The sequence below is a fragment of the Lepisosteus oculatus genome, chromosome 3, assembly GCF_040954835.1.
Source record: "Lepisosteus oculatus isolate fLepOcu1 chromosome 3, fLepOcu1.hap2, whole genome shotgun sequence".
NCBI lineage: Eukaryota > Metazoa > Chordata > Actinopteri > Semionotiformes > Lepisosteidae > Lepisosteus > Lepisosteus oculatus.
In genome coordinates this window covers 67,223,609-67,246,328 of record NC_090698.1, presented here as the reverse complement: position 1 = coordinate 67,246,328, position 22,720 = coordinate 67,223,609, and the positions used below count along the sequence as shown (strand labels likewise).

General features: G+C 43.2%; 1 protein-coding gene across 3 annotated transcripts; it reads left to right on the top strand.

Moving 5' to 3' along the window:
- Window positions 1-3,045: 3,045 nt before the first annotated feature.
- erap1b (endoplasmic reticulum aminopeptidase 1b) lies at window positions 3,046-22,177 on the top strand. 3 transcript variants are annotated; one of them, XM_006626674.3, is made up of 19 exons: window positions 3,046-3,262; window positions 5,541-6,099; window positions 6,782-6,920; window positions 7,587-7,721; window positions 8,439-8,559; window positions 8,991-9,145; window positions 9,918-10,031; window positions 11,130-11,261; window positions 11,503-11,634; window positions 11,748-11,831; window positions 12,996-13,153; window positions 14,981-15,060; window positions 15,970-16,153; window positions 16,565-16,721; window positions 17,034-17,218; window positions 18,541-18,702; window positions 20,128-20,268; window positions 20,851-20,932; window positions 21,831-22,177. In XM_006626674.3, the coding sequence occupies exons 2-19, from the start codon at window positions 5,579-5,581 to the stop codon at window positions 21,999-22,001; spliced, it is 2,853 nt and encodes a 950-aa protein (XP_006626737.2). In that variant the 5' UTR covers window positions 3,046-3,262; window positions 5,541-5,578; the 3' UTR covers window positions 22,002-22,177. The 3 variants fall into 3 exon arrangements, with proteins under 3 accessions (XP_006626737.2, XP_069043511.1, XP_069043510.1); XM_069187410.1 differs by lacking the exon at window positions 3,046-3,262 and adding an exon at window positions 3,320-3,518; XM_069187409.1 differs by lacking the exon at window positions 3,046-3,262 and adding an exon at window positions 4,877-4,896.
- The last annotated feature ends 543 nt before the right edge of the window (window positions 22,178-22,720 follow it).

Here is a 22,720-nt window from a genome sequence, read left to right as displayed (position 1 = left end):
ACTAAAAGTCAAATGTACACAGTAACTTGTGACTTGTAAAACCTCACATCACAAAATAGATGAAATTTCCAAATGTCACAGATACAGGATACTTTGTAGACACCTACACCACTTAGCAATTTAAAGGGTGCTCTGCCTCTTTTTCCCAAAACAGATTTTTTTGTATATCCCAGAACCACCAGTGCACCCACACGCCAGACAAGTCTGCTATCCTACACAATTTTCTTTTTTACTACAGTGTATCAATCTAGTTGTTACAACATCTAACACTCCCTGGTCAACACCCCATCAGTTAAAAAATGCAGTGCCCCAAAGGAAAGGTCCAGGAGTGTTTCATCCAAAACATGGTACGCTGATGTTCCTCCTTCCATCCCAGAGATGAAACTCTGTGTAGTCTTTCAATGGTCTTAGGCATACTCTTCAATCTCAATTGACTTGAACAATGCAGACCCTTATACTCCTCCCCTACCCTGTTTTCTCCCAGTCCAGTATCAGTCTTCCTCTGCTTCCCTCTGTAGAGTCCCCCTCTGGTGTCCATGTCCTCTCCTATGTCCAGAGGTGCAGTCTGTGTCGCCCTGAATTCTCCTTTAACAATTCACTCCTGTGAGTCCTCCTGCTTGGGTTTATAAAGCCCTTCCTGACCAGGGCTCAGGGCTTGCTATGAGTGAGGGAAGTGTTCTTGTGATGTCTTGGAGGTTGGCCTTCACTCAGAAATACTAAGCCAAGTTGCCACAAACTCAATAAACGATTCTTCTTTCACGCGATTTCCAGTTGCCCTCATTCCTCCTGAATTGTGCTTGAGGACTTAGATTAGAGGGAGAAAACATACTTCAAAAACACTGGCCACCATAGGTAGACTTACAGTCACTATAGTTCCTGACACCTGTTGCCCCACACTCACCTTTGTCACTCTGTAACACCAACATCATCAGGAGGCCATTTTACTTAAATGTTTCCAACTGTGCAGGCTCCTAAGGATGGCGGATAAAGAAATAACCTGCATTGTGGTTCAATGGAGTGTCTGACAAATTTTTTGCACAACAGCAAGAACCCCACTGTTACTGACAACTGTACAGTCAATCTGTACCAGTGGCAGAAATTCACAGAGAAGCGGTGCTGGTGTCGTATCGAATTCAGTATGCCGTGGAAATCCGTATCCCCTTTCAAAGTGCGCATGCACACTGGAAATCAGAGGTATGATTTGTCTGCCTGCTCCTGTGCACATTTCATATTGTTTGTAGGAAACGCGCAATTCTAACTTTCAGGTTTACATAAGGATTGCAATTATTTGCATGTCCCCTCAAAAAAGACAAAAGACTCACACAAGCATTGTTTGCGCATAGTAAACATGCACTTCTGAATTTCAGGTTTACTTAAGTATTACAATTATGAGAAATGATATGTTAATCAGCAATTATGTCTTCCTATGAATTTAGTCTTAATGTGCATTACACAAACTAACTCATGTAGAGGAACTGAAATAAACATGAAAAGATGGTTTGCTTTGTTGTTTTCTTTGCCTGAAATATTTTATCGGTAAGCAGGAAAATTCACCTTGGCCATGTTATCTACACAAAATAGTATCCCCTTGCACATGTCTCGTCTCCCACAGACGCCACACTCACTCGTGATACCCCAGGGATACACTTCTCCGCAGTGTGTGAGTGTGGAATCTGGTATCCCCTGCAAATTTCGTGGCTGCTGCCACCAAGGCTCACCACCCAACTCACACAACCAGCAGACCTCTGCTTCTACACCCTGACAGCACCTCTGGGCCGGATCGGGCCAGCGGGTCCCGAGACACACAGGGATACGCTTCTCCGCACTGTGCACGTGAGGGCCCAGAGGTGCTGTGAGGGTGTGGGAAATAGAAGTCTGCTGGCTTAGGAGAACTAGGCGGCCGCTTAGTGTTCTGAGACCACCAAGACCACCTCAATGTGCAACAACAGATTTGTTTTTTAATCGGCTCGTTCACAAATGTGAAACACAGATTCCCTCCGGTGGCTTTCTCAGTTGCTGCTGTGCTAATCTAGGCTGTTAACATCTGTTAGTTATAAATTATTATTTAATTATGTAAGTGTTATATTACAATTAAATAATGTAAGTGTAGTAGTTTGTTTTTGCTGTGGATGAAGTAAACGACACTCATCTTCACCTAAGATGACAGTACCAGTGCAGTTCCCACTGATGCTACAGTTCATGTAATTTTTGGAAAGTAGTAAATGTTGTGATCGATTTTATTAATTTTTCATTACATGTAACATTACATGTGACATATTGCATACTGTCCTTCAAAAGGATGTACCTATCCGGTGCTGATAAAGGAAACCTCAGAGCTGGATAAGCAATCTCAAAAGAAAGGTATTCCAAATCAAGTCATTGCAATAATGCATTTTTATTTTGAGTCCGTCAGATCAGTGTAACCAGCGAACTGTAGACAAGCCACTTCTACTTGAGACATTTGACGAGAAGTTAAGAGAATCGCGTTATTACTTTCAGTGTTAAAAAACATGTTATCTTTGTGACGTGTGCTTCTTGTTCTGGCTTGTAAGCTATTTATTATGTGTTCTTCAAAGCTGGTTAAGAAAGTTTTTTCTAGTTATACAATTACAAATAGTAAAATAAGTTTGGAGTGGGAGCTGATACTTGCCGTGTATGCGCAAATCGCGATCTGGAGGGGCCCCTTTACAAGATCTTACCTAGGGCATCCAAAAAAAACAGGGTTGGCCCTCAGAGAAGTAGTGTTGAACCTTTGCGTCTTCTACAATTTGCAATTTGCGTCTCATACACATACACAATAGTATGTCGGCGGAAATGTTTCAAGTATTAAATATGATGTTCGTTTATTTGGTTTCATATACAATTTAAGTCTATAAAAACTATGAAATGACCACAATATTATCACCACTCCAAACAAAGCCTTTGTGAGTGCTGTTCTCCGGCCACCTGGCGGACACTTTCCGACTGCAGCTCTCGGTCGCAACCTTTCTGTGCACTTAGTGTGTCACTTCCTGTGGTAATAACATTCACGAAGGAAAATAAAATAAACGCTACGGATTCTAGCCAAAATAAGAATATACGTGGTCCGTGTCCTTTTTAATGACGGGAGAGGACACTTTTTGTGCGTTTGAAAATGAATATGTATTTTGCAGACGTTGTCGTCTGGTTTCTGGATGGTTTAGGCTACTTTTGGTTTTATTTTCACTTGGCAGATTCTCTCTCCAGAGCTAAATTTGCGGAATCGGGTATATCTTAGCGAGGGGTGAGTTGTCGAATCCCGTGCAACGACCTAAAACGATTCATTCGTTTTGTTTTATGTGAGGGCTGTGATACTTTTCCGAAGCACGAAGTTGTAATTTTTAAAACGGTCCTACGTTTGGGCGAACAAGCGCGATCCAAACGCAAAGTGTAACATGCGGTGTCATCATGTGGGGAAATGGAAGATGCGCTCCGTCCACTATTCTGCAAAATTACACCGGTGACATTTCCACGCAACTGAATCGCCTGGTTCACCAAAGGTTACATTCATTATTACATTATTACGTGCTGAAAGGAGAAGAGAGAAAACACAACGTTTCGGCTGCGAGGCCTTCTTCAAATGTCAGGTGTTTTCATCAACAGAGGATGCCCCACCCGGGCCAAAAAGAGCCCCGACACCCGAAGAAAGCTTCACAGCCGAAACGTTGCGTTTTCTCTCTTCTATTTTCAGCATGGAATAAACCCATTACCTGTTCTTTTACAGACTAAGCATGCTGACACAGCTACCCAACTGAACTAGTTTATTATTAGATGACTTGATCATTTGTTTTTTTATGCGGAGGTATGAGCGCTCTCCGCAGAAGTAGAATTCGTTTTATTATTTCAAACATTTCACGTGATGCCTTTATCGCCAAAATAAACAGGCCATACAGTAATCGTATCCGAGTAAGCTGTCCTGAACTTCATAGTCTGGCTTCCGTTACAGAAAAAGCTCTGGTGTACTGAAAAATACGTCCGTTTGTTGTCTTCGTCTCTGACTTGTGTTGATGTAACTTAAGCATAATATTGTGTACTATTACCAGACAAACGTTTGCATTTGTACGTTCAACCAAGAGCCCGTGCGATGAATGGAGCCTGTCCACCGTCACAAGTTACAGTTTGCACATACGGTTTTTTTATTGGCTACAATTGTAAACAAATGGACAGCGTTAGGACAGGTTATATAGGGATGACCAGAATTACAACATGATATGAGAGGGAAACTGACAAAAAAAGAAAAAGAAAACAGTTTTCGTTATTAGAAAAAAAACATCATTTTGAAGAAAACAGAGAGAACAAATACTTACACTACACAGAAGTGCTTTTAAAACAGGTTACCTGTTGTGGGAGTATGGAAAAAGTTACCTGGCCATATTGTTGGAGCCTTAGCATCCTTTAAAAACAGAGATATGACACAGCATGAGATATCTAGGATCTATTAGCTATGAACAAATCGAAATCCCCTCTTCTAGTTTGTAACGTCTTTTTTCTTATGTTCTTATATCATATGGATATTCATTGCCATTCTGGCTTGTCTACAACAATTTTCACCTGTGTTCATGGGGCCCAAAGACAGGGCCACAGAGCTCACCAGCTAGCACCTTGTCTGTTCTTTTTACTCTCACCTGTAGGATCTGTGGAGCTCAGGAAGAAGGCACTCAGTCCACACACTCTAGGCTGAAAAGTGAGATTTTGTTTCAGAACAATTTCAGTGCATCTAGTTAGTTACTCAGTGTGAACAGATTGTGAAATTTATTTTTGTGTTTATAAATCTCTTTAGTAATTGTTTTTACGACTTGTTTTTTTAGCGCTTTAATTGTTTTAAAGGTTTTGCCCTTTTCTGGAATACAGTCTCTCACGGATTTCTTCATACTGCAGGTGAACTAAAGACATAAAACATCATGTAGCAGATGGACGTAAGGAATGGATGATGTGTTTTGCTGAAGAAATGGCTAAAAATGTTTTGCTGTGTTATTGATACAATCGTTCCTGCTTGGCATGGATAATTTAAAGTTTGGAAAACATGAAGGTCACAGCTGATCCCTGAAGTCAGTGTTTTGTAAATCCTCCTCTGGCAGGGACTACACTGATAAGACGACAGCCGTAGTGCACCGTGAGGTTCTGGCACTGCAAATGGGGCATTTTTCACCTTTCTTCAGGGCAGAATTCCTTTACAACCTTCAGATCCTTCGGTTTCCATATGCCACCTACCGTTCAGACATTTGGTTTGGAGATTGTGATTGAAGTTTGGAGATGGAGACAGCCAGTCTAGACGATTTACTCTGAATGCTGGCGTTTTCAGCAGTTCACTTAATTATTTTTGATAAATATAACTGCTATGTGCAATACGTGTACAATTACAGTCTCTCATTTTGATTTTTTGTTCATCAGCGTGCATTATCCAAATCCACAAGCCATTCTGTTACATGATGTTTTTTTCTCCCGTTTCACTGGAACTGAATACATCTGGAGGACACGGTAACTGGAATTGTCCCTTTTTCTTTGGTCTGTTATACGCATAGGGAAATACCTGTGTCAACCCGGAGAGGTTTCTTGCAAGATGGAGACAAGAATGAGGTTCATTTCACGGGGGACCTTCCTGAGGCTCCTCACTGCAGCGGCTGCGCTGACTTCAGTGTCCGCTGGCGGGGAACGGGAGGAGAGGAGAAGCGGACCCCATCCTCCGGTTGCGACAAACGGCCAGCCTTTTCCTTGGGATAAGATGAGGCTCCCTGATGCCATCTCCCCAATTCACTACGATCTCCTCATCCATCCCAACCTGACCTCCCTGGACTTCACTGGTACGGTCAAGATCCAGGTTCAGGTTCTCCAAGAGACCAGCGCCATTGTCTTGCACAGTAAGAACCTCCAGATCTCCAAGGCAGCCTTTCTGGAAGGGGCTCGAGCCAGCCCTCTGCAGGTACTGGAGCTGCCCTCCTATGAGCAGGTGGCTCTGGTGTCAGACAGGGCACTGCTAGCGGGGCATGTGTATGTGGTTTCCATCGACTTCGCCGCCAACCTATCCGACAGCTTCCACGGTTTTTATAAGAGCTCCTACCGCACAACCGACGGCGAAGTCAGGTAAGGTGACCTTTGGTTTATGATATTAACGTTTGGTGTGCAGTGAACTGGTGTTTTGCCAGACATGGTTTCCTCGGGCGAGACCGATGATGGGTGTTCAATCTGACAGCTTCCGGTGTGGATTCTTTTTCCAAACCTCTTGCTTTAAGGTGCTTTCATTAGCCGCAGACTTCAGATTAGCTGCCTCAATGGAAAATAACAGGGATTTCAGTGACAACAAGCTGGAGTGACCTTTCCTGGATTCTAGTTAGACTCTCCCAGATCTCCCAGTTAGACTCTCCCAGTCTCCCAGACTTGTAGTAAATTGAGAACATCGTAGTCTTACAGCACTAGAAGAGGAACTTAGTTTAAACGGCACTTTGGAAATTGCATTTAACATATGGATGTCAGTGAATGTGGCAAAATATTCTGCCCCCCCATGACAAAAGGAAATGAATAACATTTGGGCATTTATTTTTTAAACGATAAGCATTGTTAAAAAATAAGACCAGGCCTTCTTTTGTCTAAATCATCGTTGGGGAAGGGGTAGTAAAACTCAATAATTATCAAACAACAAGCCACCTGGACCATGTGTTATAAATAAGATATTCCCTTTGTGCATTATAAAATGACACTCATTGGATCGATATGGAAGGGAAAGGTGCTGCTGTGAATATCTCGATTTCTGTATGGTGCTTTTTAGGGTCCTCGCCTCCACGCAGTTCGAGCCCACCTCGGCTCGAGCGGCGTTCCCCTGCTTCGACGAGCCCGCTTTCAAGGCCAACTTCTCCATCAAGCTCCGCAGGGAGCCCCGGCACATCGCCCTGTCAAACATGCCGAAGGTATGGCGAACGAGCAGAAGCACGGCACTTTGGAAGGCTGGATCGTTTTATTACATGGGGGAGCTAAATCGAGAGCTTAAAAAAAAAAGTCTCACCACCACACTGAGTGTGAACAGGATTGTCCCAAACAGTGGCACAATATTTTCTCAGAGCCACCCGAGCTGGTGCTGGGGTGTTAACACTGGGGCTCTCTCAGCAGCCAATGAAACAGGGACTTCCTCGGTGCCTGAAAGAGAGCTGTGACCTCACTGAGTGACGTGCCTCTGCACCAATCAGCACTAACTCTCCCACAGGACACTGCAGAGCTTGCAATGTGTCAAAAGGTGAATGATGGGTCAGTGGGCAGGAGGAGCCTATCTGCGCTTCCACATTCTCCCTGTGTGTCTGCAGCAGTCCGTGCTTTGACCAAAGAAATAAATAATTATAATAATAAATAAAGAAACATTTATTGAAATTATTGAAATCAAACGGAATGGGTACATCATATAACTGGCTGTTAAGATTGAACCAAACATTAATTTGGTTTTGACTATATGACACTATTGGAAGAGAACTCTCTTGGTTGAGTGAAGAAAGCAGACATAATCCTGTTGTCCTAAAAGGAAACATAATGCGTCTTTTCTCCTGACGTGCATCCTGATAAGCAGTTTTCTTTTTTTCTGGCAGCTGAAAACTCTGGACCTGGGAGGTGGGCTACTGGAAGACCACTTTGATGTGAGTGTGAAGATGAGCACCTACCTGGTGGCCTTCATTGTGTCCGATTTCCTGTCCGTGAGCAAGATGAGTCAGCATGGGGTCAAGGTAGGTCGCCATGGAAACCCTGGTCTCCGCCAGCTGAACGCAGCAAAAACTTTCCATTTAGATTTTAATTTGAAATTATTTGAAAATATGTGTTACTCTTTTCTTCCTGGTAATTTCTTCCAAAACAATGAAAGGGTTTGATGTTATGGTGGCCTTTGAATCCTTTATATTTAGAATATCTGGCACCTGGATTTTTATGTCAAACTTACAGTATGTCTCTGAACTTTTGTGCTGTATTCCAGTACATTATCGCAACCAACACTGGTATTTTAACCTCAAGGCTTGTCAAGGCTTGACAAATCAGATTATAAAAATATAACACAGTTTTGTATAGCAAGATATAAATTTAGAGGTTTAAAATAAATAACTTGTGGCAGTATGATGAGAGCTCCCCACTCCTGTGGTTGAAGCCGATACTCTGATGTATTTAAAGAAGTGTCTGAATGAGATCCCTGGGTCACTAACTACTACTATAAGTACCAAAACAGCTAGATGGGTCAAATGGCCTTCACTCATTTGTAAACCTTTCTTGCGTCATTATGTACAGCAATTCCTAGACCAAACACATTGGCTCAGAAAGCATTTTTACCCCTACCCCCAGAAGAACTTTTGCCTTAGACAGACATTTTTGTACTAGACTCTATTTCTTTTCATTTTAGTAATTAAAGTAGCTCATGAGATGATGTATGGTTTGCTTGTATGTTTCCATTCTGTCAGATATCTGTGTATACAGTACCTGAGAAGATTGATCAGGCAGAATTTGCTCTGGAAGCAGCAGCGAGGCTCCTAGACTTCTACGAAGACTACTTTAACATCCCCTATCCCCTCCCAAAACAAGGTGAGCTTGGAGAGTGTACAGTGTGCAGAATATTGTTTCTGTTCATCTTGGAAGTTATTATCCTATGACTTTTATGTCATGCAGTTTTTCTCTGCGATTGAAAAGCTGTAGACTTTAGTGCCAGGGTAGCTGGCTATAATTGTGACTCTTGATGAATTGCTCCACAAAAAAAATGTAGGAAAATATATTTTATTGCACCACAGTTTTAGAAAAAAATGGAATGAAAAGGCATTTACTTACTTTTAAATCTTAACTGATTAGACACTTTTGAGACCAATGAATTCTCTCATATCTTGTCCATATAATGTAAATTCTTGTTTATATGGTGTGAAATGTCATTTTTTGCAGAAAAAAGCAGGTGTGTGAGCTTAATGGGACTTCTGTGCAGTGCAGGTCATCTGTTGTGTCTTTGTTTGGTGTCAACGTTACAGATCTGGCTGCCATTCCTGATTTCCAGTCAGGAGCGATGGAGAACTGGGGCCTCACCACCTACAGGGAATCTGCCCTCCTCTTCAACCCCAGGACGTCCTCTGCCTCCGACAAGCTGGGCATCACCATGATCATCGCTCATGAGCTGGCACACCAGGTATCCCATCACCGCACAGACACCGAGTGCCAGCAGTGCAGGGCTGTGCCAGATGGGGGACATCAGTTTGTCCCTAGGGTTAATGGACTGTTTGAGATCGTCTTCCTCTTTTTGTAAATTGTACATTTGGGAAAACATAGACGAGTATCACACATGATTCTACTTTATTTTAGAAAAAAATCTGAAAACAACTTGTACCATCTGTCCATCCCTTTTCAAACTGCTTGATGCAATTTGGGATTGTGGGGGAGCCGGAGCGTATCCCAAGCAACAGGCACAGGTCAGGACACCAGTGCATCGCAGGGCCCACACACGAACACACACACCAGGAGCAAAATTTCCCAGAAACCAGTTAACTTACCAGTATGTTTGTGGACTGTGGAAGGAAACCCAAGCGAACCTGGGTGCAACATACCAACTCGACGCAGGTAGCACCCCAAGAATCAAACCCAGGGCCCTGGCGCTGCACGGCAGCAATACTAAATACGCTGTGCCACACCAAGTACCATCCCTGCTAATAAATACAATATCAATAATATTGTGATTTAATTTGGATTTTTTTGCAGTTTGTAATCGTAGTTTTTGAATCCAGGTATACAGATGAAACCCAGCGCCATGCTGTAATGGCTGTGAAGCCTCACTGAAGTCAGTAGATGAAGTCAGCCATCCTGGCTCTTGGCAGTATGTACTGTAAAGAGGATACACAGTCCCAACAGGGCTCAGCCCTGGCTTGGGTCTTTGCTAATGCTGGCTTGCTGGCTGTCTCCCTCAGTGGTTCGGCAACCTGGTGACCATGCAGTGGTGGAACGACCTCTGGCTGAACGAAGGATTCGCCAAATTCATGGAGTTCGTGTCTGTAAACATCACAAATCCCGAGCTGCAAGTTGTGAGTAAAACAAAGCAGCCCTCTTTATTTTATTCCCTGCCTTTCTTACTCAGATGCACTTAAAATGTCCTTTTGCTGTCTCTGGAGAAGGGGGCTCAGAGGAGATTATTTTTTGCTAGTTATTTGATTCAACTATAAGACTTGACTATTCTTTTCTTTTTTTAGCATTCAGTCTGTTTTCTGGTCCTATCTTTGTACAAAAAGGGGCACAGCTTATTTTCATCATTGTGTGGGCATCTGGGCATGTCTTACAATCTAATTCCTGTCTCTGCTCTTCTCTGCTCTTCTCTGCTCTTAAAGAACTGAGTAAAATAGAAGTAGCTCTGTAGAGAATTAAGAAGATAAATACAGAGGACGTTCTGTTGCGTCTGAGTAAAAATGAAAATGTGTTGTGCAGTAAGCCCTCTGTTTAATTGACTAATAGAGGAGAAGGTCCAACGTTGATGAATGTCTGTTACATCATGAATGACGTTTGTTCAGTCTCAAAACACACTACAATATGGGAAAGTATATATACCTACTATATGTACAGTTTAAATTCTTGCTGGATTTTTTTATCTTTTTTTTTAACAGTTTCATTCAACATAGTCAATAATACATCTATACAGGCTCTTTATTTAATGTGTCATAAATATACTGCATCAAATTCGCTAAAGCATATGAAACACGAACAGAAACCATCTTAAGCAATTGACCTAAATCTATAGGGCACCATTGATATTCCTGAATTTTAAATTTTATTATTATTACTTTTCATTATTTGTGCATTTACAAATTATAGTGGGGAAAGTCAGATATTTGTAATTTTACAGGCAAAATTCCCTTTAGCAGATTTTGTCCATTAAATTAGGAGTTCAATACAGTGAAGGCCATTAAACCGGAGTTTTACTGTACTGTTTTCAAACAGTTTGGAAGTTCACAGTTGCTGTTCCTTTACACCGGGCGTAAAGTGTGATGTCAAATTGTAGCATCTGAATCACGTGCCAAGCAAAGTTAGTGTGTTTCCACATAAATAAAATCAACTCTCCGTAAACAAAAGACGAGCGTCTGCCGTTCCGAGATTCCCCGCTGATGTGAAGAACATTCCTTTCTCCCCAGGAGGACTATTTTCTGGGAAAGTGTTTTGAAGCCATGGAGGTGGATGCTCTGAGCTCCTCGCATCCTGTCTCTACTCCAGTGGAGAATCCTGCGCAGATTCAGGAGATGTTTGATGATGTCTCCTATGACAAGGTACAGCGCCGTCGTTTAACTGTACTCGTCTGCTCCTCCGAGCCACCTGTGAAATATCCCTTTCTGTAACTCAGCGCCCTTCTCACTGTTTCGTAGTGAATACCCGGTAGTTTATCCACTTCCTGCAAAAACAATCGCTGCACCACAGTGCCTTCCAAGAGGGTTGGCGCTGAGTGGAGGGGACTTCGTGAATGAAGAAGTGGTAGACAGGGTTAAAGTGCACTCTTTTGTTTCTTCGTAGGGGGCTTGTATTTTAAACATGCTGAGAGACTTCCTTACTCCAGAAGCCTTCAAAATCGGCATCATCCGCTACCTTCGGCGCTTCAGTTACCAGAACACGCGGAATGCAGACCTCTGGGACAGCCTGACCAATGTGAGCGAGGAGTGGAAGTGTCCTTTCACTCATGTTGCACTTACTTGCATTGCACACAGTACATCAGAACATCCACGTTCGCCAGTAACGGCACTGATGTTTTTCCCACACAGATTTGCCAGTCTGATGATCTGGATGAAGGGCGGTTACGAGGAGACGGATTTTGTTCTGGAAGCAAGCCCCATTCTCCTGCTTCAGTGAGTACCGGGATAACGTACATCTAGCCTTCATCCAGTGTGGGGCCAAGCCTGGTCTGTTACAAGCTGGGTGCTGGACAGCACAGGACAGTGGGGACATTGTGACAAAAACAATCTGTGAAATTGGAGGCATGGAACCTGCAGTAGCAATCAGAATGACATGGACCATTGTGACACTTTGAGGTTGCCGATCACCACAGGCAGGGTCTTTTCACTTATCCTCCAGCTTGGAAAGAAGGGACTTACTCATAATGAAGGTGTTTTTGTCCCAGTGCAGAGGTGTATTTGCTATTCACTGTGCTTTTTTATTTATACAAACATTTGCTGAAAACAAAACATTAGCCTTACTCCACATGTCTGGAGCTTCAGCTTTTAAGTCCCTTCCTACAGCACCTAGGCTGTTTGCTTTGCTTCATTTATGAAATGGCTCCATCCACTTGGTCACTAGTCAACTTCTTACTACTGTTTCAGCAACTATGGGTCTTCTGTCAGTCATAGGGAAGCAAAACAGCTGTTTTCCTTCTTCTTTTACTTTTACAGTAGTGCTAAAATGTTTGTGAACCCTTTAGAATTTTCTGAATTTCTTTCACAAACTTTCTAGCACCACTGTATGTGTGACCTTTTATCCTGACTGTAGTGTTGGGTGTTAAGGGGAATTTTGGGAACTACAGCTTCTCCTAGAAACTGTTTAGACTCATATACTGTATGTTGGTTTGAAGAACATTTTCAAATCTGATGAATGGAGGGCTTCAGAGATCTATTGCAGAATTGCTCTGTTGAAACCCCAGCTAGGGTTAGGGTTAACATTCCAACATTACTAAGACAATTTTTACACTCACTGCTGGATTTTGGTTCCCAAGTGAACTTTAGGATGAGTAGTAATTTGCTCCTATCTGAAACTTTTTTTTCGGACACTTCTGGCAGCTTGTATTGTAAATTGCGCCATTCAGCAGCTGTGCTCCAAAAATGAAAAGTGGTAAGAAAACGTGCTCTCCTGGGTAAACTCTCTTAATTTTGTAATTTAACGTGCAACTAGATAGATAACTGGAGTCAACATTTAATGGTACTTGTAATCCAAACCCTACACTGGCCTGAAATGCACGCTCGTTTCAGTACCATTTTTACAGCATTTTTCAGCTGATTGCTTTGGGTCTGTGTCTGCAGAAGTGGTTCATGCAGGATGAGCTGGATGTGAAGGAGATCATGGACACCTGGACTCTGCAGGAGGGCTTCCCTCTGGTCAGCGTGGCAGTGAGGGGGCGAGAGGTGCGTCTGCATCAGGAGAGGTACCTCAAAAGTGCTGACCCCTCCCAGGACTCAGGGTAAGAACCTGGTATCACCGCAGATGACAAGAAACCTGTTCACCCATCGTAAGAAGCCAGCCATTTGCAGCTTAGTCCCATAACCTCAGAGTCCTGTTCCTTGAGAGAGAGCTCAGTGAATCGTAATGTCTACAGACACCTGTGGTAAATATAGCTTGTCAGCAGAGAGAATAGACACCGATTGGGCACTGACTGTCCACCTTGTTGGCTCTATGCAACATTAGGTTTGTCCACAGTTTTGGCTTATTACACCTTTTTAAATAGCAAAACATGGACTCCACGAGGGTCTGGAGTCCACTGTGAAGCAGTTTCAGGCTACATGACCCATGAGCGGAACGTCTTGATAGTCTACACCAGGGGTCTCCAACTAAGTTTCTGGGGGGTGCAGTGTCTTCTGGTCACACATGTGGCATAGTTATTGAATTATTTAATGCATATTTGTAAAAAAACAAACAAGGCTCTATGATGACTTACAGCTTACAGTACTTTTATTGAGGTGAATGGTGAAAAATAACATGTACAGTTAATTTAGACCATAATAACTGTAGTTTAATACTTTAATTGACTGTTTAAGTTGGAAGAAAAACTCAAAGACTTAAGGCCCTCCACTGTAGAACATTTTGAACTGCAGTTCATGCCAGTGAATGCTCTCCTTAAAATATTTTCTCTCTTAGGTGACTTTTAGTTAAGGTCTGTTTTAAAAGGCCAGTGAGTCCAGGGATATATGAGATACTTGTCTTGCTTTTATGGCTTCAGTGTGTGTTGAACATATAATAGAGTAGGGGTCAGCTACCTTTCAGTTGGGGAGTACCAAGAATTATGACTTGTAATTATTTTGACAGATTTCAGTGCCATTGATACTTTTTTTAATATTAATATTATCCCTACTGATGTTTTCATCAGTATAAATTTGATATTGAAATGTAATCATATCTAAAATGAATAAATTAAGATGCATGTTTTGTGTAATCTTTGCCCTTGCTTTCCCTTAGTTCAGGCAGGTGGCTGTATCAGCATGTGTAGGCTGTAAAGGTACAGGTAAAGGTTTATTCCCTGCTGAGAGGAGCAGAAAAGAGACACAACGTTTCGGCTGTGGTGCCTTCTTCAGGGGTGGAGCCTTGACACTTGAAGAAGGCTCCACAGCCAAAATGTTGTGTCTCTTTTCTTTTCAGCAGGGATTACGTTTTACCTGTTCCTTTGCTTTCTCTTGCCAAGTTCTCAAGTCTTAGGCTCATATCTTGACATTTTAAGGAGCACGCAAACCTCTAAGTGTTAAGTTGTTAACTGGTCATAGACGGGACAAAGAACTGACTTCATGTGTGAAATACCCCTACTCTTTTTGAAAAACACGGTGGGATTTTTAATGACCACAGAGAGTCAGGACCTTGGTTTTCAGTCTCATCCGAAGGACGGCGCCTTTTTACAGTATAGTGTCCCCGTCACTATGCTGGGGCATCAGGACCCACACAGACTGCAGGGTGAGCGCCCCCTAGTGGCCTCTCTAACACCTCTTCCAGCAGCAGCCTTAGTTTTTCCCAGGAGGTCTCCCATCCAGGTGCTGGTCAGGCTCACACCTGCTGAGCTTCAGTGGGTCACTAGTTGTGAGTTACAGTGTGATATGGCTGCTGCCCAGATAAGAATAGTCAGGTATAGTTTTTGTTTTTTTACTTATTGTTTTTGTTTATTATTGCACATGGCATTAAAGATCCCTCTGTGTGTCAAAAATGGCAGGCGTGCTGCAGGTTGCTGACCCCTGTACTAGAGGTTGTGTTAGTCTATATATACAGTAGATTTATACAGTATGTCTCTCATTTTTCTCTTGCTCAGTTTTCTGTGGCACGTTCCATTGACCTACATCACAAGTAATTCCAACTCAGTTCATAGGTTCCTGTTAAAAACTAAGACGGGTAAGTAAATTGTTAATTTCCTAAAAAAACAAACCAGAGGTTATCAATTTAAGAATGGCTGGCACCTATGTGCTGAGTGTCTCTTATTTCTGTTAGGGCTACATAAATGAGGAAGTGCCTTAACCGAGTTTCACCTTGTTCAACAACTCCTGGAACCAATAACCAAGCAAGATGCCATAATAGTACTATTGGATGTGTGTGGTTCCAGGGTTTTTGTGTATTTTTTGTATAATCTGTAACTAAAGTGTTCTACTTTATCTGTATATTAATATTAGATTTTTTCTTGATAGATTTACAGAAGTGTTGCAATGTTCAAATTAACCTCCTCAGACTATACAGTATACCTCAGACAAAATATCAAGGACAGAACTGAGCCAAAAGTAATTCAGAATTAATAAGTCAAAATGAATATTAAGAAATATGAACCCCAAAGCACTTTATATGTAGTGTAGTAGAGGACTCACTCTGTCCAACAGTGAGCACCTAGCTGAGTGATGTGCAGCAAATATGGTCGAGCAGCCCCAACACTCCGTAGTTTAGGCAGGGAAATGAGAAATTACTTTGGCAATTGAATAAAGGTAGAACGTTACGAGGCTAGATGTTAGGGTTACATCCATGCTCTTTTGAAAGTAGTCAGGACTTTAGATTAGCAAAACCTACTGTTAAGTAGCTCCTTACTTTACTAACTAACAGTAGGTACAGTATAATACTGTACTTACTGTACTCTACTGAAGAGTACCTACTGTTCCTGGGCTCCATACTGGGTAATTGGTTTGGAAACTCTGGCCAGACACAAATACTGGGGAAAATATGGCCAATTAGTTTTGGAGAGTGGTCATTGCAGTATGGCTCTGTGTCTCGAAATAATTCTTTACTACCGGCTCATCCTCCGGGTCCGTCCGTCCGCAGACGTACTGTACCTGCCCGAGGAGGTGGAGTGGATCAAGTTCAACGTGGACATGAGTGGGTACTACATCGTGCACTACGAGGGAGCAGGCTGGGACGCCCTGATCCGCCTGCTGCAGAGGAACCACACGGCTCTGAGCAGCAACGACAGGGCCAGCCTCATCAACAACGCCTTCCAGCTGGTGAGGTGAGGGGGAGAGGGCAGAGAGAGCCTTGCCTGGATAAGCAAAGTGCCTTCACAGACACGCACAGGTGCCTCCATATTACACACACAGTCTCACCGATATCAAACCGATATCACTGGACCACCCTTCCAGCACTGAAGAACATTAAAGCGATAACGGGGTTAGTCAGCCATAGCGGCCATCACCACAAACAGAAACCAGCACTCAAAATGTGTTCTTGTACAGCAATTTCACTGAGAATTTTACACAAACTTGGTGATTCAACATACTTGTAGTTGGTAGTGTCCTACTGAGAAGGATTCTAAATCAAACAGAAATCTTTTGCAACTAAGAAGTTCTTTTACCCCAATGATCCAGCGAAGACCCCTTGTGAAGCTTTCTGCCTTGTACACACCTGTCTTGCCGCGCGACAGCGTCGGGAAGCTGCCCCTGGACAAGGCTCTGGACCTCTCGCTGTACCTGAGGAAGGAGACGGAGATCATGCCTGTGACCCAGGGCCTGAGCGAGCTGGTGCCCCTCTACAAGCTGATGGAGAAGAGAGACATGCAGGAGCTGGAGAATCAGATGAAGGTGAGAGGCTTTGAGCAAGCCAGGAGGAGCTACGCAGAAGTTAGGACTGTGTAGGGGCAGCTGTGTGGATCAGCGGTCAGGGTTCTGGCCTCACAGGGGGAAGGTTGTGGGTTCAAAGTCCAGGTGAGACGCCGCTGTTGTACCCTTGAGCAAGGTACTTCACCTGAACGGCTCCAGTAAAATGCCCAGCTGTGTAAGTGGGTGCAAATTTAATCTGTTTCGGACCAAAGGATCCGCCACATAAGCGACACAGGCAGGAAGGAGACAAATGAGCCTCCTTTTCAAAAACCTCTGCTCTCTGCTGTGCTCCAGAGCTACATCGTGGGCCTGTTCAGGGACCTGATCGACAAGCAGGAGTGGAGTGACGAGGGCACGGTGTCCCAGAGGATGCTGCGCAGCTATCTGCTGATGTTTGCCTGTGTCCGCGGGTACCAGCCCTGCGTGGAGAAGGCCAAGCAGCTGTTCCAGACATGGAAGGAGTCGGATGGGAACATGAGGTCAGAGATCCCACTTGATATTTTATTTTTATGTTTATTGTAGTGAATCGAAAAAAAACATTTTAAGTACACAACGTTACACAACCATCCTTTTGCAAATTTACTTTATATATGAGAATTTAGTCTACTCTGATTTGATCCGTTAATATTCTACAGTTACCCACTGTTTTGTATTGTTATTAAAACAACAGCGTTCAGTACATGAAGACGGTGTCAACCCCCAACATGTGTTTCCACAACCAAGGCTCGAAACCTAGCCCCAGTGGTGGGCCATGAGCCAAGATGGCCACCTGAGTAAGCAGGAGGCTTATAAGATCATATGGGAAGAAAGGGATTCAGTCTGTATCTTGGCTACAGCCTGGAAGGAGAGGGAGTGAGGGGCTCCACAGCTACAGTAGGTGTTGTTGCTAGAAATGAGTTGGGTTGACGAGCAGGCCTGTGGGACTGGGATGAAAAGCTGGGATGCAGAGAGTGAGCCATCTGACAGATTGACAGGTGGTGTATGTACCCTATTTGCCAGCAAGAAGTGCTTTGCTGAGAAACAGGGTCGGCCTGTTGCACCAGGGCTAACAGAACGTTTAGCACCTCAAGGAGCACAACTCAAAGATGTGCCTGCTACCTGACTTTGCTTATGTAATAGGTTATGTCTTAAGCCGAGCCTGGTGCCTGTGTTGTAGAAGGTGGTGTCCGTCTGATCAGACATTAGACCAAGGTCTTCAGTACTTAAGACTCCATGTCACTGTTCATAAGATGATGGGTGTTAACTCCTATGTCCCAGGTGAATTCTACTCAGGGTTTGTACACCCTGGCCTACTTAAAGTGCCCCCTTAATTCAACTAGTGCAGCAGTTACACACTTGACTTCTTAACCTGATCTCAATTCAGTGAAGGATGAATTTCACCCCCTGTGATATGTAAAGCTCTTTGGGAGGTAAAACACTATGATTATAAAGAACATTAAATACATGTTTGATTGCACTAAAGTGTTCAATCCTGCTCCCGGGGAGGCTCAGTACTGGTTGGCCTATAGGTCATCGTCAACCACCCATTTCATAGGACAACCTGTACCTTATTAGGTAGTTTAATTCATTATGGGAATTTCTGTTCCAAATGATCTCTAATTTTAATAAATAACCTGCTGGCTTTATCACAACTAAAATATTAGTTTTTTAGAAACTGGTGATTGTATTATTAGGTATGAAAGCTGCTGAACTGGGACACTCCAGGACCTCTGTGCTCGAGAGTTTAGAGAAGCCCCTTCTGTGTAAGGGTCTTGTACGCTGTTCCCTGGAATGTGACCATCATGCTGTCTTGTCCCCGCAGTCTTCCCAGTGATGTGAGCTTGGCGGTCTACGCCATCGGAGCCCAGACACCCGAGGGCTGGGACTTCCTGTTTGAAAAGTACCGCCAGTCGCTCTTCAGCTCGGTGAAGAGCCAGATCAAGTCCGCTCTCACCATCAGCCCTCTCTCCCACAAGCTGAAGTGGTGAGTCAATCGCTGCCTCTTTAATCCGAACCTTAACCCAGCTCCAGACCCAACCCAGCGCAGATTGTTCTCAGAATGTACAGCACAAGATTGAGAGAGCTCTGCCTATATAAACAAGTACAGCCAAAAAAGAGGTTGGAAAAGTATACTAATAATACACACTCTAGAACACCTGTTGTAGAACAACTTATTCTGTGAGAATAGTCCACTATTGCAGTCTGTGATCTGCAGGTTCAGGTCTTCTTATTCTGTCCGAGACCCAGCTTCAAACTCCCTAATTTATTAGAGACTCTGCGTCTGTGGACATTTTCAAAACTTGCTTAAAGACCTTCATCTTAATATTATAGCTTTTAATGAGTAATATTGTTTTGCTCTTTTTATCACTGGGCCAGTTTTCTAGGCATTTTGTTTTCCTTCTTTAGTTAAGTGTATTCTGTTAAATGGATGTACTATTATGTATGTACAGTGCTTTGAGTTCTGTTTGAAGACCTTATATGTTTTTGTACAGATACACGTAAATACACATACAAACTGTATATTACGTTTTAATAAGATTACAATAATTTGTTCAATCAATTTTCTTCTACTATTGTGTTGTCTGTTGTCAAGTGTCCCCTTTGAAAGTTTTACTATTACCATCAGTATCAGTAAGTTTTGGTCAAGGGGGGAAAAGAGTTTTTGAAATTGCCATGTTTTGAAAATGTACCCAGCATATTCAAGATGAATGGGCAGCACAACCCTTACTCCCTTACTGTATAAAGTGATCTTGAATCATGGGTAGAAAGCTTTAATGACCTCTTTGCTGCTAGTGGTGGAACCACTTGAAGATAATCCAGTTGTGCTGGTTGTAAGTACACAGTCGAAGTTAGCAGTCATGGACAGCTGTTCTGCAGTGTGTTCATACGCACAAGCAACAGGGAACTGTCTTGTATCTGAGAAAGCCATGTTGTTCCCTCTGTAGAGTAGTAAAAACCCACTAGAGACCTTTTTGCTGAGCAGAAAAGGAGTTTGTTGTATATTCACCCAAGGAGAAGCAACTTCCCTGCAATTAGGGAGATGATCCCACAAGGGACGGTACAGCTGACCTTTTATACACTTACGTGATAAGGAATACAAAGAGCTTCAGTTTAAAAAAAAAAGAAAACTTCAAACTTCATTTCTATTGGTTAAGCAAACCTCCTCTTTAATCAGATGTCTACCTAATTGAGCTGTATCAATGTTTTCCACCAGCAGGAAGTTATTATTGGCCTTCTACTCAAAATAATTCTGGGGTTCTTAGAACAAGCATTGTTTGTGTCTGCAGGCCCCTAGTCTTATCAGTAGCAGATACTTTAATGTTGCATGCAGGTGGTTTTCTGAACATGCTATACAGAGACAGAAGTTTGAACCCTTCACCTCTGTGACTGTGCTGATTCCCCTCTGCAGGATAATGGAGCAGAGCCTTGAGGGGGATGTGCTGAAGACCCAGGACCTGCCCTATGTGGTTGTCTATGTGAGCAAAAACCCCAAGGGCTACAAACATGCCTGGGATTTCCTCAGAGACAACTGGGACAGCCTGGTGAAGAAGTCAGTTCAACATGTGCTTTCCTCTGCTGTTGCTGCAGCTGTGACACTGAAAACCAGTCCTTGAGGGCCTTAGGGTGGTCAGACTGCCACCCTACTGCTGTCTTCTATACCTGCATTCAATTCATTATGTTGTTAAATCACCTGATACTTTAGGTCTTAGTTGCTAATTGAAAAATATCTCCACAACCAGCAGGACAACAGCCATCAAGGACTGGTTTTGCTCCACCCTGATGTAAATCATGATTTTCCAGCAAGGTGAAGCCTTAGTCTTCCAGAGGTGTGTTCCCAGCTGATCACTTTGAACTACACAAGTACTGCCTAACAAGTGGTTTGCTCTAGTTTGTCTTCTTGAATGAGGTTTTTCCTCTGCAAACTGTAAAGAAGTGTTTACTGTACTCATGGACTGTCCTGGATTTCATTTAGCTTCTTTTCCAACGTTTTCTGCCTTTCTGTGAGAAGTAAGCTTTATTTTCGGTCTATCATCAATAGAGGAGCTCTGACAGGAACAATCCTTACAATCAGAAAATGCTCACTGCCTCTGTCCAGTAGGGGGCAGCAGTTTGACACGTTCCTCTCTTTCAGGTTTGATCTGGGCTCCCATTCCATTGCGCATATGGTGACTGGAGTGACAAACCAGTACTCCACCAGGGACATGCTGGAGGAGGTAACCATGTTTTACAGACACATCTGTATAGTCTTTGCATCTGATGACACAAATAAACTGCTATCAGGTTTTCATTTTTAATGATTATGTCATGATGTCAGCTTTTTCAATTGAAAAATTGCATTTAATGCACACTTTTACCAAATAATCTATAATGTTTTGCATCTAGAAGCTTGAAGTGGCTAAAATTTTTCTTTTTGCCACTAAAGTGACGAGGCCTGGAGTTAAATACCAACAATTACCTGGAAAATACTCCTAAATAACGAATGGATAAAACATCTTAGCCATGGAGGATATGCTGTATTTCACTCTTTCTTCTTCTTAAGAGCTTCATCTACTAAATTGTGTAGAAGTTGCTCAGATGTTTAACGACTGATATCTGTAACATAATAATACCTGCATCTCCAAAATTTAAAAAAAGAAACGATGGTTTAGCACATGCTGCACACAAGTTGTGAAAGATCGATTAATTACATGAATGTCAAAAACAATTCATCAAAGGCCATATACCTTATTTTATAGAATGAGAATTATCTTCCGATGCTCAGTGTACATCAGTGCGTGGCTAATGGATCTCTCACCTGAATGAAACAATAATGTCAAATATCTAAAAGCAAGTGTGCAAAAATCATTGTTGTTTTGAAGCTCAGTATATGTCAGAAATGGAGAAGCCCACGATCTAGATCCTTGCCTGTGCCTCTGAAACTACAGAAGTCACCTCTGAAAGTAGTCTCGATTTCTCCACTCTGTTGGCAAGTCAGGCTCACGGCTCTTATGAAGCTATTTCTCCGACGTGCAGCCCTGAGCCCCACTTTGAGAGAAAGGAGTCTTCGGACCGAGGCAGTGCACAGGGAAACAGGCGCAGCCCGGCCCGCTTACCGCCGGTGTGTTTCCGCAGGTCAGGGGCTTCTTCGCGTCCCTGGAGGACAACGGCTCCCAGCTGCGCTGCGTGCAGCAGGCGCTGGAGAGCGTCGAGGAGAACATCCGCTGGATGGACCGGAACCTCCCGCTGCTGCAGGCGTGGCTGGACCGGCAGGGGGCCAGGCCGGGCCCTGCCGGGAGCTCGTGACGGGCCCGGGCCTGAGAGCGCTCCTCACACGGGGGTGGGGGCGGCGATCGTGTGGGGTGGAGACGTGAGCTTTTTCCGTCTCTCAAACCTTTTTGTTTTTGTTTGCAAGCTTTTTTTTAAAGTGTTTTCACGCATCCCAGCCTCATAGAGGTGCAGGTAAAGAAAAATGCTGGAAGGACCTTACTGTACTGTACTGTACACATAACAGATCTTTTTCGAGTTCGGCAACGTTTGCAGAGCTAACCGCACATTCTTGAATTGACCCGATTTGTCTTTGCTTCTGCCGAATTCAATATTATTTAAATTATTTTACAGTGCCAGCTTAACATTTGGAAAGTCCATGTGCAAAGAGGCTGGGGGAGAGAGTACAGTACTACATACTGTAAGAGGAAGCGGTGCAGAACTGCAGTGATTCTCATGGGATTACAGCCAGAAGGATGAACAGTATTGTTCTCCCCAAGCCTGGCCTTTCCAACTGTATGCACTTTATGACCACAGTCACTTAAAAATGTTTTTAGATGGAATATGTTCAATATCCAATACCAATTCCAATTAATTCCAAACAATGAACAAGCCTTGATGTTGTTTCCCTGTTGATGCAAGTGTAGAATGCCTAAGGAAGATGTAATAAGGCTTATTTAACTCTACCACAGACATACTTTTTTGGGGGGAAAACACAGCAGCCAGGCCATCATCTCAGAGTTTTGCGATATCAATTT

Bases quoted from the DNA above. Each gene is read 5' to 3' on its own strand.
- erap1b (XM_006626674.3), top strand. From the start codon at position 5,579: ATGGAGACAAGAATGAGGTTCATTTCACGGGGGACCTTCCTGAGGCTC. The intron at 8,560-8,990 runs GTGAGCTTGGAG...TCAACGTTACAG, and splicing joins CTATCCCCTCCCAAAACAAG to ATCTGGCTGCCATTCCTGAT. The intron at 15,061-15,969 runs GTAAGTAAATTG...GTCCGTCCGCAG, and splicing joins CCTGTTAAAAACTAAGACGG to ACGTACTGTACCTGCCCGAG.